The sequence below is a fragment of the Stomoxys calcitrans genome, chromosome 1 (assembly GCF_963082655.1).
Source record: "Stomoxys calcitrans chromosome 1, idStoCalc2.1, whole genome shotgun sequence".
In the NCBI taxonomy this organism is placed as follows: domain Eukaryota; kingdom Metazoa; phylum Arthropoda; class Insecta; order Diptera; family Muscidae; genus Stomoxys; species Stomoxys calcitrans.
In genome coordinates, this window is record NC_081552.1 from 192,178,061 (window position 1) to 192,196,651 (window position 18,591).

The following is an 18,591-nucleotide window of genomic DNA, read 5'->3' on the forward strand; positions in this document are numbered from 1 at the left end:
TATAATTCACAAAATATGTTCCGCATCACAGTTCACCTGTCATTAATTGTTTGATTATGCATTCTAAAACAGGTGATAAAATCCACCACAAAAATATTTAAAAAAAAATACCATTGTTCTTGTGTATGTTTGACAAAACAAAAAAACAAGCACTAAGTAAAGTTGTTATTACCCATAAAAAAAAGTTTGAAACAAATACAAATCGCCCGTTGGTGACAATCTATGCCACTGAAAGGCTATTAAAAATGACATTAACTTGTCCGTATTAACAACAGCTTCAGCTTCAAAATGGAAATAAATACACCATAAAATGTTCATTCATTTTATTTGTTCAAAAAATAAATACACAATACAAACAACCATACATATGAAGTGCTTTTTTATATGGAAGAGAGGAGATATACCCTCTGTGTTTTTTTTTTTTTTTTTTTTTGTATATAAGTTAATTACAATTTAAAAATAAAACTTGTTACAGGTGCGAAAAGTAAAAAAAAAAAACACAAAACAAAAAATTATGACATCATTTGACATGACCAAAAAGTATCATCATCATTATCGCCATCATCATCATCATCACCAACGCAGTGGTCATGCCATGCTCCCCCAATGTTTAATATAATCAAAATCTGTTCATCGCCACTATGAGCGATGTTTTCGTCGAATTATTTATTTTTAAATAGAAATTTCTTTACATAAATCTGAACGCGAATTGTGAAGAACCAGCAATTCATTCATCTTTCCATTCAAGTCGCGAAACACATGACCACAAGCCGGCATGACCAAAAATGAGCTTTGATTCCAAAAGAGATTTATGACCACTCACATATTTTTATTCTTTCCATCAGCCAGATGATGGCAATGATGACGATATGTTCTACGATATCATAGTGAGATTTCTAAGCATTTTTAAATAATTTTTTTTTTTTGAATTTTTTTTGTAATACATTTAAAGCTTTAACAACGCATTATTTTGGTTTTTGGGATGTTCCTTGACCCTTCTGCTCTTTTTTGGCCCTTTGTCAGAAGGCTCGCTTACATGACATACAATGGACATGCAATGACTCACGACTGGCCATGGAGACCATGGGCTCATGAGCAAATGTTTTGATCTCCACATCATCCTCGGCAAATACCATTTCAAGTATGTCCTTGACACGCAACCAATCCAAACGGTCAATGCCACAGCCCAAACGGGGTATTGCCAGTTTGGTGACACCATGCTTGCGCTGTAAAAAAGAGAAAACAAAAACAGTAGTTAATTAAATACTTGTTAACTGATTTTTACAGTAATTTTATTTTTTCGATAACAAAAATCGCAGCAACAAACAATTCTTGTTAATTAATTTTTATATATGTTTTCTTTCTAGCAAGCAAATGTGTTTACGAATGGTTAGTAGAAGTTCATACATGGTTCCCATTTGAGAACACATGGAGAACTTTACCGTTAAAAACAAAAAACAAACGCCTTTTTATACCCTCCACCATAGGATGGGGGTATACTAGTTTCGTCATTCTGTTTGTAACACCTCGAAATATGCGTCTAAGACCCATAAAGAACATATATTTTTGATCGTCATGTCATTTTGAGTCGATCTAGCCGTCCGTCCGTCTGTCTGTCGAAAGCACGCTCACTTTCGAAGGAGTAAAGTTAGCCGCTTGAAATTTTGCACAAATACTTTTTATTAGTGTAGGTCGGTTGGTATTGTAAGTGGGCCAAATCGGTCCACGTTTGGATATAGCTGCCATATAAACCGATCTTGGGTCTTGACTTCTTAAGCCTCTAGAGGGCGCAATTCTCGTCCGATTTTTTTGAAATTTTGCACGTAGTGTTTTGGTAGCCGCTAGCCGCTTGAAGTTTTGCACAAATACTTTTTATTAGTGTGGGTCGGTTGGTACTGGGCCAAATCGGTCCATGTTTTGATATAGCTGTCATATAAACCGTTCTTGGGTCTTGACTTCTTGAACCTCTAGAGGGCGCAAATCTCCTCCGATTTGACTGAAGCTTTGCACTTAGTATTTTGGTATCACTTTCAACAACTGTACTAAGTATGATTCAAACCGATCATGGGTCTTGACTTCTTGAGCCTCTAGAGGTCACAATTCTCGTCTGATTTGGCTGAAATTTCGCATGAGGTGTTTTGTTATAACTTGCAATAACTGTGCTAAGTATGGCGTAAATGATATAGCTGCCATATAAACCGATCTGGAATCTTGACATCTTGATCCTCTAGAGTGCGAAATTCTCATCCGATTTGGCTGAAATTTTGTACAACGACTTCTCCCATGACCTTCAACATACGTGTCCAATATGCTCTGAATCGATCAATAGCCTGATACAGCTCCCATATAAACCGATCTCCCGATTTTGCTTCTTGAGCCCCTACAAGGCGCTATTCTTATCCGAATGAACTGAAATATTACACAATGACTTCTACAATGTTCAGCATTAATTTATGGTTGGAATCGGACTATAACTTGATATAGTTCCAATAGCATAACAGTTCTTATTCTATTCTATGTTTGTCTAAAAAGAGATACCGCGCATAGAACTCGACAAATGCGATCCATGGTGGAGGGTATATAAGATTCGGCCCGGCCGAAATTAGCACACTCTTACTTGTTATACCCTCAACCATAGGATGGGGTATACTAACCGGGGCTGCGGAGTCGAGTTTTAGATGTCGAAGTCGGACTATTGAGCGCACGACACAAAACCGCTCTCCGACTCTGGCTGAAAACTCCTACTCCGATCCGGGGTCGAAAACGAGGGCTAGACTCCGCAGCCCTAAAAAAAACATTTTGTTTGTTACACATCGATATATTGATCCAAGACCCCATGAAGTACACATATATTCTTGATCGCCATGACACTTTAAGCCGATCTAGTAATGTTCGTCCGACCGTATGTCTGTCTGTCTGTCAATTGAAAGCACACTAACTTTCGGAGGAGTAAGGCTAAGCGCTTGAAGTTGTAACAAAGACTTCCCTATAGTGTAGGCAGGTTGGCATTGTAAATGGGCCATATAGGTCCCTGTTTGGATATAGCTCCCATATAAACCGACCTCCCGATTGTATTTATTGAGCCTCAAGAGAGTGCAGTTCTTATTCGATTGAATGACTTCTCCTATGACCTCTAAGGTCTGAATCGGTCTAATCTAGCTCACATATAAACCGACCACATAAACCGATCTCAGATCTTGACTTCTTGAGTCTCTTGAAAGCGCAGTTCTTATACCATTCGGCTGAAGTTTTGTACTATGACGTTTTCTGTGACATTCCACAGATGCGCCAAATAAAGTTTGAATCGGTCCAAAACCTGATATAGCTCCTTTATGAAACGATCCCCCGATTATACATCTTAAACGCAATTGTTGTTGTTGTTGTAGCCACATTTTCATGTGGAAATGGCGATCCTCATCGAGCTCCTGCAGGTGAGCAAGCTCGTTTGGGTCCATAGGACCGATCGCCGCCGGAACAGTTTGGTCGTTGGTTATTTAAAGGTGCTAATAACCCGTGGCCCGGTGGAGGCCACCGTAGCGCAGAGGTTAGCATGTCCGCCTATGACGGTGAACGCCTAGGAAAAAACGTTCAGCGGTGGTTTTCCCCTCCTAATGCTGGCAACATTTGTAAGGTACTATGCCATGTAAAACTTCTCTCCAAAGAGGTATCGCACTGCGGCATGCCGTTCGGACTCGGCTATAAAAAAGAGGCTCTTTATCATTGAGCTTAAACTTAAAATCGGACTGCACTCAATGATATGTGAGAAGTTTGCCCCTGTTCCTTAGTAGAATGTTCATGGGCAAAATTTGCATTGCAATTTGCAATAACCCGTCTTGTCATATCGAACATTATAGGCTCTCAGTATTTGTGCAAGAGCCGGTTCCGCCCGGCCTCTCACTGAGACTCTCCGCTTAATACCGGTGATTGTCCGCCACTGCTGTTGCAGCTACTCCGCATGGAGCATTCCACTATCCGCAACTTGTGGACGCGCCCGGTAGCTCGAAGCTAAGCTTCTGGCGACAGCAACGAACAACACACAAATCGGACCTCAATGTTGCAGCCTGTGTGGTGTTCCCAGCTATCCTTTGTCGGGCACCTATGATGTGATCAGGTGTTGTTGTTGTAGTAGTGTGTTATACACTGAGGCGGCAGCCCATGCCGATGAAGGTACGAAGCAAGGGGGCTAACCTGATATTGCTCCCATATAAATCGATCTCGGATCTTGATTTCTTGAGCCCCTAGAGGGTGCAATTATTGTCGATTTGCCTAAAAGTTTGTACAAAGCGTTTTGCTATGACTTCCAACAACTGTGCTAAGTATGGTCCAAATCGGTTCATAACCTGATATAGGTGCCATATTAACCTTTCTCTCGATTATTCTTTTTTAGTCTCAAGAGGGCGCAATTCTTATCCAATTTTGCTGAAATTTTGCACCAAGTGTTTTGTTATGGTTAATTTCGGCAGTCTGCCATCAGACTCACTTAGACGTTTTCGTCCATTGTGAAACGACAGGAACAGAAGAAGGAAGAAGCTTTCTAGTTCCTACGGTTGAACCATCCAGATCGCTTTAAAAAACCCAATAACTTGCGAATGTTCACATCCGCTAAATCAGACAAGTTCTCAAAGAAATAAGAACCTAAAGTGGAACTCCTTCTAACTGCTAGTGCGGGACACACGCACACAAAGTGTTCTAAAGTCTCTTCTTCCGCGATGTCCTCACAGCTTCTGCAAAAGTCGTTGCTGGCAACCTTCAGTCTGTCAGCATGTTCTCCAATTAAACAGTGACTTATCATGACGGACGCAATAACTGAGACTTCTGTTCTAGGCAATGACAGCAAAGCGGTAGACCTCTTCAAGTCTAGATGAGGCCACATAGTTTTGGAATGCTCACAGCCCCATCTTTGTGACCATCTATCATTCGTTGTCCTACGGGCCTGGTCCTGAGAATTAAGCTTACATATCGCTAGAGGCATACCCACAGATTCCAGTATCCCTGGAATGTGTAGGGTAGTTCCTAGTCTCGCTAGCTCATCCGCTTTACAATTCCCTGGGATATCTCTGTGGTCCGGCACCCAGAACAGGTGAATTTTGAACTGATCAGTCATCTTTTTGAGAGATCTGCGACAGTCGAAGGGCGGTTTTTGTGTTCGGAAATAGGTTTTCCAGGGTTTTCCAGGTCGTCGTAATGACATTGTATCTTAACCATTCCACCACTTCTTTAATTGCAAGGATATCCGCTTGATACACACTGCAGTGGTCGTGTAACCTTTTCGATATGACCAGTTCTAGATCTTTAGAGTACACCCCAAAGCCCACCTGGTCGTCTAGTTTGGAACCATCCGTATACATATCTACAATATGTAACTTTTATTACCAGAGATATCGTAGTTCCAATCGGTTCTATCAGGAATAGTGGTACAATACTTTTTATCAAAAAGCGGCTCAGGTAGGGTGTAATCCATATCCAGCATTTTCCAGAGGCATAAAATGAAGGATTAAATCCAGTTCATCAGATGGTGTCGTCCTCAATGCGGCTGTGATGCACAAACAAGCCATCGTTTGAATACGGTTAAGTGTTGAGCAGTAGATGAACTTTTGGAGTGCCGTCCACCAGACCACAACACCATATAGCATTATAGGTCTGACAACTGCAGTGTGTGCATGACGCGCGACCTAAACCCCCATTTTACCAATGGCTTTCTTGCCCTTTTCAAAATGTTGGATTTAAAGTCCAAAATGACTTCTAACAACTATGCCGAATTTGGTCTAAATCGGTTAATAACCTGATATAACTCTCATAGAAACCGATTTCGTATCTTGACTTCTTGAGCCGCCAGAAGACGCAATTATTATCCGATTTAGCTGAAATTTTGCACGAAGTGTTTTGTGATGACCTATAACCTGATGTATCTGCCATATAAACCGATTTCGGATCCTGACTTCTTGAGCCGCTAGAAGGCTCAATTATTATCCGATTTGGCTGAAAGTTTTCAAAAAGTCTTTGTTACGACTTCCAACAACTGTGTCAAGTATGGTCTAAATCGGTTCATAACCTGATATAGCTGCCATATAAACCGATTTCGGATCTTGACTTCTTGAGACGCTAGAAGGCGCAATTATTATCCGATTTGGCTGAAAGTTTGCATGAAGTGTTTTGTTATGACCTCCAATAACTGTGCTTAGTATGGCTTAAATCGGTCCATAACCTGATATATCTGCCATATACACCGATTTCGTATCTTGACTTCTTGAGCCACTTGAAGGCTCAATTGTTATCCGATTTGGCTGAAAGTTTAAACGAAGTGTTTTGTTATGACTTCCAGCAACTGTGCCATGTATGGTCTAAATCGGTTCATAACCCATATATAGCGTTCTTCCGATTATTGTTCTTTATCCTCAAGAGGACGTAATTCTTCCCCGATTTTACTGAAATCTTGCACAATGGCTTCCCTTTTTGGCCAAACCAATTATGGCGCCAATTGTTTTTGTTATAATTGCAATAGCTATCGAAGTGATATGGGGCAAAGAACTTGACAAATACGATCCATGGTGGAGGGTATATAAGAGTCGGACTGGTTTTTTCTTGTTATACCCTACCTCACTACTGTGATATTATAACTTAGTGAATTTGTTTGTAACACCCAAAAGGAAGAGAGATAGACCCATTGATAAATATACCGATCGATTCAGAATCACTTTTTTTATTCGATTTAGCAATGTCTGTCTGTCCGTCTGTCCATGTTAATTTGTGCACAAAATACAGGTCGCAATTTTCATCCGATCGTCTTCAAATTTGTCACAAGCGTTTTCTTGAGACTAGAGACAAAGCCTATTGAAATTGAAAAAAAAATCGGTTCTGATTTGGATATTGCTCCAATATATATGTTCGCCCGATTTGGACTAAAATTGCATTTATATCGTAATTTGTTAACGGATTCTCACGAAATTTTGCATGACATTATTTGTGAATTTCATAGAAATCGTCTAAGATCTAAATATAGCTCCCATATATATGCTAGTCCGATTTGGGCTAGTATTGCAATTATTTGGTCATTTGTTAACCGATTCATACGAAAATTGGCACAAAGAATTCCCTCATGACTTCAGGTATTGCTATTGAATTCAATAGAAATCGGTTCGTGTTTAGATAAAGCTCCCATATATATTTTCGTCCGATTTTAAATAGTACTCTATAATTTAGTAATTGGTTAAACGATCTTCACAAAAATTGGCGCGAGGGTTTCTCTTATAACTCTTCTGATGACTGATGGATTTCATAGAAGTTGGTTCAGGTTAAGATAAAGCTTCCATATATATACACCACCCGATTTTCCCTTTTAAGGCCTTTGCTAACCCATTTATCAACCGATCTTCTCAAAAATTTGCACAACGATTTACTCTATGACTCCTACAGTATGTACGGATTTTGATCAAATTCTACACATCAAATTTAAGCAAATGTTTAATTCGAAGACTTTGTCTGTATATTCAAAGTGGTGTAGGGTATCAAAAGGTCGGCTTCGCCCGACTTTAGCCCGTCCTTACTTGTTAAGTGCCACTGAAGTGTTTTTGAATCCATTTCTATAGCTTGGCAATAAAATAATAATTTATTGTTTTTGATTTCATTCATCCATACCATATGATCTCGTGTAGCAATTAGAGCATAGAACAATGCCACATAGGTGCCGCGCTCATGATTCCGTTCTTTGGTCACTAAATTATAAACATAACGATGTTGATCTTTTAATACGGCCACATTTCCCGTATGTTTGTCCTGCCTGAGTTGTTCAGTGGCGCGATTATTTTTGCAATTAAACTGAACACCAATGCCGCTGCACATGGCAAAATCGGCACTTATCGTATGGACAACTGAACAGTTTTCTGTGGTCTTAACATTGTGGCCACGTTGTTCGACGAAACGACATTTGGGTGTGGTAATCTGAAATGATAGCAAATGAAGAAGACACAAGAAATCGAAAATATTTTGGTGTTAAGGATTACAATGAGGTTTGTTTCCATCTTACCTTTGGTGGTTGATAATTACAAACCATTATTTCGGTATTGTATTCATTGGCAAATATTCTTAAAATCATTTGCTTGATTTGGGCCCACTGCAGTCCATCACTGCCACAGCATATGCGGGGCATGGCCACTTTATAGACCCCATGATTTTGCTGAAAAGGTAAAAGAGTCAAGTTCGAAAGATAAAAAATTTTCGAAATCTTCTTTCTCTATAATATAAAAATGAAATTGTTATGGCCCCGCCCCAGCCCCAAAACCCCTTAAAATAGGTTTATTTGACGATATGGCAATATGGGACTCAAATGAAAGGTATTCGGGAGTAGATTACGAATATTGTCAGGAAGTAGGAAAAGGCTTTGTAATTTATTGATAACGGAAGGGGGCGGACCCTCCACCATTACCCCAAAAACACCACCCAAAATCAAAAGTGGACCGATAAGGACAATATGGGTATCAAATGAATAGTATGAGGGAGTAGATATCTAATCTGGCACACAAATTCATGTCGAAGTATAGGGGGTCACCCCCACCCCCACAAAAACGCCCAAAATGGGCACAATATGTATATAGGGGACTCGGTTTATCTGTTCCGCATAGACTGAAAACCGGCAGAACCGATTTTCTCGAAATTTTTCGCATATTGCGTAATTTGGTCTGGAAGGGGGGACGGACCCTCCCCCTTATGTCAAAAACACAAGCCAAAATCAAAAGTGGACCGATCGGGACAATATAGGTATCAAATGAAATGTATTGGAGAGTAGAATACGAATATGGTATGAAAATTTTAATCTAAGTACCCATCGGGTCGCCTTAACCCCAAAACTCCCCCAAACAGACATATCGGACTTTCATGTCAATATGGGGCTCAAATGAAAGGTATTCGGGAGTAGATGCTAAATCTGGCATACAAAATCAGATCGAAGTATAGGGGGTCACGCCACACCTCAAAAACGCCATACTTGGCTGAACCGATTTTCTTAAAATGTTCATAGAATGTGTACGTTTGTCTGGAAGAAAACATAGGATATATAATTTTTAGATATCGGATGGTGGCAGACCCTCCCCCTTACCCGAAAAACGCTACCCTTATCCGAAAGTGGTCCGAGGGGAACAATAAGGGTATCAAATGATAGGTTTTGGAGACTAGAAAACGACTATGGTATTAAATTTTAGAGTACCCAATGGGCCCCCCCAACCCCAAAACTCCTCTAAACAGATATATTCGAAGTTCATGTCAATATGGAACTCAAATGAAAAGTATTAGGCAGTAGATTACAAATATGGCATAAAACATTAGGTCCAAGTAATGGGAGATCGCCCACCCCCAAATACCCCCAAATGGGCATATTAGCCGACCATGGCTATATGGGACTCATATGAAAGGTATTAGGGAGTAGATTACGAATATGACATTAAAATTTGCGTTCAAGTCTAGGTGGTGCCTTTCCTCCTAAAGATACGTCAAACGGGTTGTTTGACCCATTAGGACAATATGGGACTCAAATGAAAGGTATTTGAGAGTGGAAAACGAGTAATGGGAGGTCGCTAAACCCCAAATACCCCCAAATGGGCATATTAGCCGACCATGGCTATATGGGACTCACATGAAAGGTATTAGGGAGTAGATTACGAATATGACATTAAAATTTGCGTTCAAGTCTAGGTGGCGCTTTTCCTCCTTAAGATACGTCAAATGGATTATTTGACCCATTATGACTATATGGGACTCAAAGGAAAGGTATTTGAGAGTAAAAAACAAATAAGATAATTTGGAGCCAAGTGTTTTGGGGTACGCACTAAAGCACCCCCTAAACTGACCTATCATTTCCGGCCCAGCCTTAAAACACCCTCCAAACGGTTCATATATGGCAATATGGGGCTCAAATTTAAGGCATTTGGAAGTGCAGCACGAATCTGATATCCATATTTCAGTCAAAATGTCTGAGGTGCCATCCCTCCCCTTATGAGAACATTACCCTAAGGAAGAACATTACTACCAGGAACCGAGAAGAGGCAAATTCTCACACATCAATGAGTGCTTTCCGATTCAAGTTTAAACTTAATGATAAGGATCTTTTTTATAGGCGAGTCCGCAGTGCGACATCTCTTTGGGGAAAATTTTCTAAATGACCATGCATGGCATTGTACCTTGCGAATGTCGCCAACATTAAGAGGGGATAAACACCGCTTTGTTCGATGTTCTCGCCAGGATTCGAACGCGCTCAGTGTCATAGGCTACAATGGCACGAATTCGATATCGGCATTCAGGGCGAAGTGTCCCCACCCTAAAAAGATATAAGAGAGTTAGCGGGCGGGCCCGGTTCGGCTAGTTTCTGTATAAAATCTAAAATAACTGAAAAACTGGTTTACTATAACTTCTCCTATGCAAACTGTAATTCCAATACACTTTATCTTAATTTTATTACCCTAAAGGCCGTTGTTGCTAGTTTTTCATAAGGTAACCATTAAGTCGATATTCATTTATTCTAGTCTCATTTTTCTATCCCAAATACAGCCATTAGTAAGTTGTGTGTCTGAGCCATAGATTGATCTATTAATCATTTAGAAATTTCCCCCCATCATTAGAGTTCAATCCTGTTATACTTACCATGTGATGTCTCAGGCATATCAATGCTGCTTCCACATCACCATAGGTGCTCTTGTAGTACATGGTTTCTTTGGTTACCAGCAGGTATATGAAGCGGGCATGATCCTCCAGGACGGCCACATTGCCGCAGGTTATGTATTGACGGCTGAGTTCATCGTACTGGCCAAAGATCAGGCCCACCTTCCAGCCCAAAGTCCCTCGTTCGGCATAGAAATCTGTGGTGCTGGTAAAGGCCAATGAATAGGATTGGGGAACATGGAATATGTCAGCTTTCACTTCGGTTAATTTAAACGTTGTCATTATGATGATGTCGAATGGGACCGAGGGTTCTTTAGCATTTCACACACTCTTAGCAAAAGAACAAAAACAATACCTTTTGCGGTAAACGGAATATTAGCTAATGGGGCTTAAGGTTTTATTGTTTTCAGGTTTTGAGGTTGTTGTTAATATTTTGGTGCAAAACAACAAAAAAAAAAGAACAAGACAACAATAAAAACCTCTAAAAATCACAAAAGCTTCAAATCACTTAATGACTTTGCTTTAACAAAAACTTTTTTTTTTAGTTTTCTTTCCTTATGGCTTGTATTTGGTGTATGTTGTTTTTGTTTTCTGGCACTGTGGCACTATTATTTCCGTTCTGCTAAAAGAGATAAATTTTGTGTGAACTATATTTCTTCTACTGTTCTTCTGTTGCTTAATCAGCTTAGAAAAATGGGGGCTTTGGAGTTGGGTACGAATACGTATGTGGTGTATGGCCGATCTTCTTTGGCAAATCTCAGCTGCTAGAGATTTAACAAAAAACGCCGCTATACTTGAACCAAATGATAAATAATTCTCTGTAAAGATAAAGAAAAAGGGAAACAGTCAAAATAAAAAAATCATAAAAATTGTTTTCGTTTAAATTGTGGTCTATTAACGAACTTTAATTTTCGCAATTGCACCTAAAACCTCACACAGCTCGAACAAAAGAAAAAATAGAAAGACACAAAACTTATTCTCATCATCTATGGCATTGTTAATGAAAATGTGTGTCAGTCGGTGAGATCGAGCTATGTCTGGAAGTCAAGCAAAAAGACGAACAGCAAGTCAATCAGACAAATGTAGAGACAGATAGAAAGATAGGCAGACAGACAGACAGACAGATACACGGCTACCAGTCATTGAACGTATGATGTACATATATTTCTAATTTTGGTACGCCACTGTTAACGTTTGTCGATTTTAATTAAACGTACGCTGCTTTGAGCGTTGTCCAAAATATTTCGCGTACATTGTGACATTTCGCATTTTGATTAAAAATGAGTCAAGTGATATTATATGGTGGCACAATGGAAGAATTTTTCAAAAAAAAAAAATATTTGAATCGGCTAGCTTCACTTCTTCGAAAGTTAACGGGCTTTCAACAGACGATACGACGATTGGTCGGACGGACATGACTAGATCTGGTATGTTTAGAGTGAGTCCATTGTCATACCACAGCAGCGACAGACCAAGGCCTCTGAGGGGAATCGAATCCACGACCACCGAGCACGCTAGCAACTCGTCCACCGGCCAGACGATACGACGATTGGTCGGACGGACATGACTAGATTAGGTAAGTTTAGAGTGAGTCCATTGTCATACCACAGCAACGACAGACCAAGGCCTCAAATGCACGACCACCGAGCACGCTACCAACTCGTCTACCGGTCAGCCGATGGACATGGGAAATTCCTCTGGAGGAATCGTCTTGAAAGTTGGTCACCTGGATCAGGTCAAAATTTGATGTCCTTGCCAAACAGTCGTTGATCGGTTTGATTTTTGTACCCACCACCATAGGATGGGGGTATTGTAATTTCGTCATTTCATTTGTAACTCCTCGAAATATTGACCTAAGACCCCATAAGGAATATATACACCTGATCGTCATGACATTTTAAGTCGATCTAGCCATGTCCGTCCGTCCGTCCGCCCGCCCGTCTGTCGAAATCGCGATAGCGTTCGAACGCGTAGAGCTAGGTGCACAGATAATTCTTATTGGTGTAGGTAGTTGGGAATTGCAAATGGGCCATATCGGTTCAGATTTGACTTCTTAAACCCCCTTAGAATCCTCAATTTTCACCCGATTTGGCTAGAATTTGCAACAAAGACTACCAATATCCATGCCAAGTATAATCCAAATCGGTCTATAAACAGATATAGTCCCCATATAAACCCTTCCCCGGCTGAAATTTTGAACAAAAACTTGAATTATGACTTCCAATATCCATGCCAAGTATGATCCGAATTGGTCTTTAAACAGATATAGCCCCCACATAAATCGCCGGATCTAACTTCTTGAGCCTTTAGGAGCCTCAATTTTCATCCAATTTAGCTGAAATTTTAAACAAGGACTTGAGTTATAACTTCCCAATCCGTGTTATGTATGAAGGAGTTCCAATTTAGGTTCTCACCACCATCCCCAAAACCTACCAAATGTATATATACACCATTCACGACAATATGGGACTCAAATAAAAGGTATTGAAGATTAGAAAACGTATCTGATATCCAATTGTCGGACCAAGTGTTAGGCGCGTATACTGGAATATGATTTTGATTACGGATTTGGATTGATGTAACGGACTGACAGCTATGGTTTCCTGTTACCTAAGTAGGAGGGAGTAACATCAAACACCCAGAGAGGACAGGGTGAGACTTACACGGATCATATAGGGTCATACGAGAGGAGACTATCGAGAGATGCAACAAAAGGTGGACAAATGAGAATAGGGCCAGGTGGACGCGACGACTTATACCCGATGTACGGATGTGGAGAGACAGGAAGCACGGCGACGTCAACTACTACGTTACACAGCTGTTTACTGGCCATAGTTACTTCCGGAAATACCAGCATAGAATGGGCAAATGCTCCTCAGGCAGGTGTATTTATGAAGAGCTAGAAGTTGCAGACGATGTGGAACACACATTCTTCCACTGCGAGCGCTCGATCGAAAGACGCAGGGAATTGGGAATTGAACGCATCGGCATAGAGTATGAATGAGGAGGTCTGGATGCAGACACAATGACGAGTTTATTGATTATCCCCCAAATATGGAGTCCACCTCGAAGTAATGCTAGAGCGGTTCCGAAGTGGGGAATTAATCCCCAGGGGTGACACAGGGTGGGTTTTAAGCCAGTACCGTTGATAACGGAGTCCGGCATAAGGCGAGAGACGTACTCGTCACATGCGTAAAGCATTTTCCAATTCTGATCCGCAAAGAAAAAAGATAAAATGGTGCTTTAAATAAAAACAAGTAAAAGCGTGCTAAGTTTGGCCGGGCCGAATCTTTGGAACCCACCACCATTGATTCTGCTAAAATATGGGAGCTATATCTATTTATAGACCGATTTGGATCGTACTTGGCACAGTTGCTGAAAGTCATAACAGAAGGAACACAGAATTTGGCTGAAACCAAATCTGATAAAAATCGCGGCTTGTAAGGGCTCAAGAAGTCAAATCGGGAGAAATGGTTTATATGGAACTTGATACATTATTTGCAAAATTTCAGCCAAATCAGATAAAAATTGCGGATTACAGGGGCTCAAGAAGTCAAATCGGAGTATCGGTTTATGTGGGAGCTATATCAGGCTATAGACCGATTTGGACCGTACTTAGCACACTTGTTGCAAGTCATGACAGAACATTACATGCCAAATTTCAGCTAAATCGGGCAAAAACTGCTGCTTCTTATATAGTAGCAATATCAGGTTTTAGACCGATGTGGACCGTACTTGGCACAGTTGTTGGAATTCATGACAGAACACTTCGTGCCAACATAAATTGTGGCTTCCAATACTCAAGAAGTCAAATCGGGAGATGGGTTTATATGGGAGCTATATCAGGTAATAGGCCGATTTGGACCTTACTTGGCACAGTTTTTAGGAGACGTAACAGAACACTACATCCAAAATTCCAATCAAATATAGACCGATTTAGGCCGTACTTGGCACAGTTGTTGAAGGGCATAACAGAACACTACATGCCAAATTTCAATTGGATAAAGATTACGGCTGCCAGGGGATCAAGATATCAAATCGGGATATAGGTTTATATGAGAGCTATATCAGGTTTCATACCGATTTGAATCTTACTTGGCACAGTTGTTTGAAGTCATGAAGGAACACAATGTGCAAAATTACAGCTAACTCGGACAAAAATTTTAGGTTCCAGGGCTGAAGAAGTCAAATCGTGGGATCGGTTTATGTGGAAGCTATATCAGGCTATAGATCGACTTGAACCATACTTGGTACAATAGTTGTAAGTCATAACGGAACATTATGTGCAAACTTTTAGCCAAATCGGACGAAAGTTGTGGCTTTCAGGGTCTCAAGAAGTCAAATCGGGAGATTGGTTTATATGGGAGCTATATCCCCTTGACCGAAGTTGCCCATGCCATCCCCAACGACCTACATCAAAAGTAAAGTAAAGAGTAGAGTTTGAATATGATATAACAGTTCGATCCCAAGTGTATAAGGGTCCACCCCCAAAAAGCTCCCAAAAAATTACCTGATTAGCGATTGGCGCAATATGGGTAACAAATGAAAGGTAATAGGAAGTAGAATTCGAAACTAAAAAATGTTGGATCAAGTCCCAGGAGGAGCGTCCCACCCCAAAAATCACCCTCAAAAGAACATGTTGCCCGACCGATACCGTAAGGGATTCAAACGTTAGGTACTTGAGAGTAGAATACGGAACTTATATAAAAGTTTAGGAACTATTCCCAGACGGGTCGCACCACCCTAAAATTTTGCACCAAATAGAAACTTAAGGGTGTAGCGAAGTACACCGGGCCTGCTAATATTTCTATATGAATGATTCCAGACTGGATGAACATGTAAGTTTAAGCATTGGAACTAGTAGCAGAGTGGCTAAGATGCAATGCCTTAACCTCTTCTCAACCAGCAAGGTAGCTATAAATCAGTAAGGAAAGATCTCTCAACAACAAGCCACAGTGATATTTCAAGCAAGTATAAGGAATAAGACCTTGCAAGACAACACATTCCAGAGAATTTTGAATCTGTGGAGCACTTAGTATAAAAGTTGTTCACGTCTAAATATTCATAAATGTCGCCAGCATTCGGTGATGAGATTACCAACACCATGTTATCGCCAGTTTTCGAACCCAGGCATCCAACATCATAGGTGGATATTCTAACTTAGTTAATACATTACGAAATTTGCTGAAATTTGGGACAGTGAGTTGTGTTAGGCCCTTCGATATCCTTCTTCAATTTGCCCCAGATTTGGATATAGCTCCCATATAGGCCAATCCGCCGATTTGGGGTCTTGGGCCCGTAAAAGCCACATTTATTATCCGATTTTGCTGAAATTTGGGACAGTGAGTTGTGTTAGGCCACTCGACATCTATCTTCAATTTGGCCTAGATCGGTTCAGATTTGGATATAGCTGCCATATAGACCGATCCTTCGATCTAAGATTTTGAGCCAATAAAAGGCGCATTTATTGCCCGATGTCGCCGAAATTTGGGGCAGTGAGTTGTATAAGGCCTTTCGACATTCTTATTTAATTTGGCTCAGATCGGTCCAGATATGGATATAGCTGCCATATGGAGCGATCTCTCGATTTAAGGTCTAGGGCCCATAAAAGGCGCATTTATTGTCCGATTGTGCTGAAATTCGGGACAGTGAGTTGTGTTAGGGCCTTCGACATTTTTCTGCAACTTGGCCTAAATCGGTCCAGATTTGGATATAGCTGCCATATAGACCAATATCTCGATTTAAAGTCTTGGCCCCATAAAAGGCGCATTTATAATCCGATTTCGCTGAAATTTGAAACAGTGAGTTACTTTAAGCCTCTCGACATCTGACCTAAACATGGTTTACATCGGACTATATTTGGATATAGCTGCCATATAGACCGATCTCCCGATTAAGGGTTTAAAGCCCATAAAGGCTTTATTTGGTATCCGATTTCGCTGAAATTTGAAACAGTGAGTAGATTTAGGCCTCTCAACATCTGACCTAAATATGGCCCAGATCGGACTATATTGGGATATAGGTGCCATATAGACCGATCTCCCGATAAAGGGTCTGAAGCCCATAAAAGCTTTATTTTCTACCCGATTTCGCTTAAATTTGAAAAAGTGGGTTATTTTAAGCCTCCCGACATCTGACCTTAACATGGTTTAGATCGGCCTATAATTAGATATAGCTGCCTTATTTATTTATTACCAGATTTCGTTGAAATTTTAAATAGTGAGTTTTTTTAAGGCTCCCGACATCCGTCCCAAATATGAGTCAGATCAGAGTATATAGATATAGCTGTCATATAGACCGATCTCCTAATTGAGGGTGTTAATCCCATAAAAAGCAGACTTATTGTCTAGAACTTGCATATACACCGAAAGCCTGGCAGACGGCAAAGGTGGTATTAATACTCCAGCTCGGCAAGGCAAGTTATGCGTTACCAAAGGCCTACAGACCTATAAACCTTACTCAAAGCCATGGACGTATTGTGGATATACCATGATAAAGAGTAGGACATCCCGCGAACTGCTCAAATACAAACAGCATGCCTATGTCAAGGAAAGGTGGGTGGAGACTGCCCTGCACGAGGTTGTGCATAGGACGTACATAGTTGTGGGGCGTGAGCAACGAACTCGCATGTAACTCTGTCGAACAGCGAAACGGTTGATGGGACAACGAAAATCCAATGGGGCGATCCGGATCGGGAAATACGAAGCAATTACTGATATGAAGTAAATAGGAGTTCAGTAAAGCTTTCGGTATCATAACGGTGCACAAAGGACTACGAGATCAAAATCAGTGCGGCAAGTGATAGCATTTGTAGGGAATGCGGGGTTGATGATGATGAGACGATGGAACATGTCCTATATTATTGCTCGCCTTTCGCGGCTCATAGACACCGGCACTTGGTTAAGGACACAACACCAGACATAAACCCGCTTAGGGGCGTGGTATGAGAAACAATAAAGGCTTTGTAAGTAGCATGGAATTCTCAGCTTAGGTTTTCTTTTTCAGGGTTGCTTTTTAGTATTGATAGCCCAACTAAGCCAGTATTCGGTTAGGTGTGTGTCCAAAGTGGCTTGGGCAGACTAATATCCGCATCCTTTGTTCAACCTTACCTAATCTAAACTATCTCCACAATCGGAGTTTTATAAAACTTAAGAAAATCCTACCACCTAAGAACTAATAATTGATGGATTTCTATACTGGCCATTACGCAACACTAGGACGAAGCTCTAGGTACCAGCATGATGTAGTGATTTTTATGATATTTGATTTCAAAAGTCGAATCCAGGCCGAGAATTGAAAATAATCATCTTACGTAATATAGGCGATTTAAGTAAATTTTTTGATGAATGTTGCATGGCATTGGCCTGGGCACAAGGACAAACAAGCGAAGTCGTAAGTAGTTTTGAAGTTGAAGTTCTAAAGCCTTAATTTAAAAAAAGTTTTGAGTTTTACATAAAAAGGGTTAATCTTAAGGAAAGATGGGATTTTTAATTGAAATATAAGGGAAATTAAGAGTCAAGGTTCTTAATTTCCCATATATTTCAATCAAAAATCCCATCTTTCCTTAACGTTAACCCTTCTTATGTAAAATTCATTGAGGCTATAGAACTTCAACTTCAAAACTGGTTACAACTTCGCTTGTTTGTCCTTGTGCCCAGGCCAATGCCATGCAAAATGTGCACTTCCTATATCAACAAAAAGTTGAACAATTTTATCGTTTTAATTTTAACTCAAGGCAAGAGCAAACGAACTTTTATGTGGGAAAACCACATACCTGGCCAATTTTAGAATTACTGCCAACAACCCTTTAACAAGTCGATTCATTTCCTATGCAAATTAGTCAGAGCGCACCAGCAACAAAAGCCAAACAACAATGTTACTAAAAGTGTGCAAACAAGTAACCATAGTTTTGCAATTTGTGGTTTTAATTCGATCGATCGCTAC

The 18,591-nt window shown here is 40.4% G+C and overlaps 1 protein-coding gene across 3 annotated transcripts in view; it reads right to left on the minus strand.

The window, feature by feature from the left end:
- Positions 1–308: 308 nt before the first annotated feature.
- The window catches only part of LOC106089461 (uncharacterized), a 36,415-nt gene continuing 18,132 nt past the window's right edge, over positions 309–18,591 (minus strand). For 2 of the 3 annotated variants that reach the window (XM_059360605.1, XM_059360604.1), the window contains 4 exons: positions 10,630–11,465; positions 8,024–8,173; positions 7,636–7,938; positions 309–1,226 (listed from right to left, as the gene is read on the minus strand). In XM_059360605.1, the coding sequence (XP_059216588.1) occupies positions 1,020–1,226; positions 7,636–7,938; positions 8,024–8,173; positions 10,630–10,929 (960 nt within the window). In that variant the 5' untranslated portion in view covers positions 10,930–11,465 and the 3' untranslated portion in view covers positions 309–1,019. The remainder of the gene's footprint in view (positions 1,227–7,635; positions 7,939–8,023; positions 8,174–10,629; positions 11,466–18,591) is intronic. The other variant, XM_059360606.1, reaches the window with a different exon arrangement.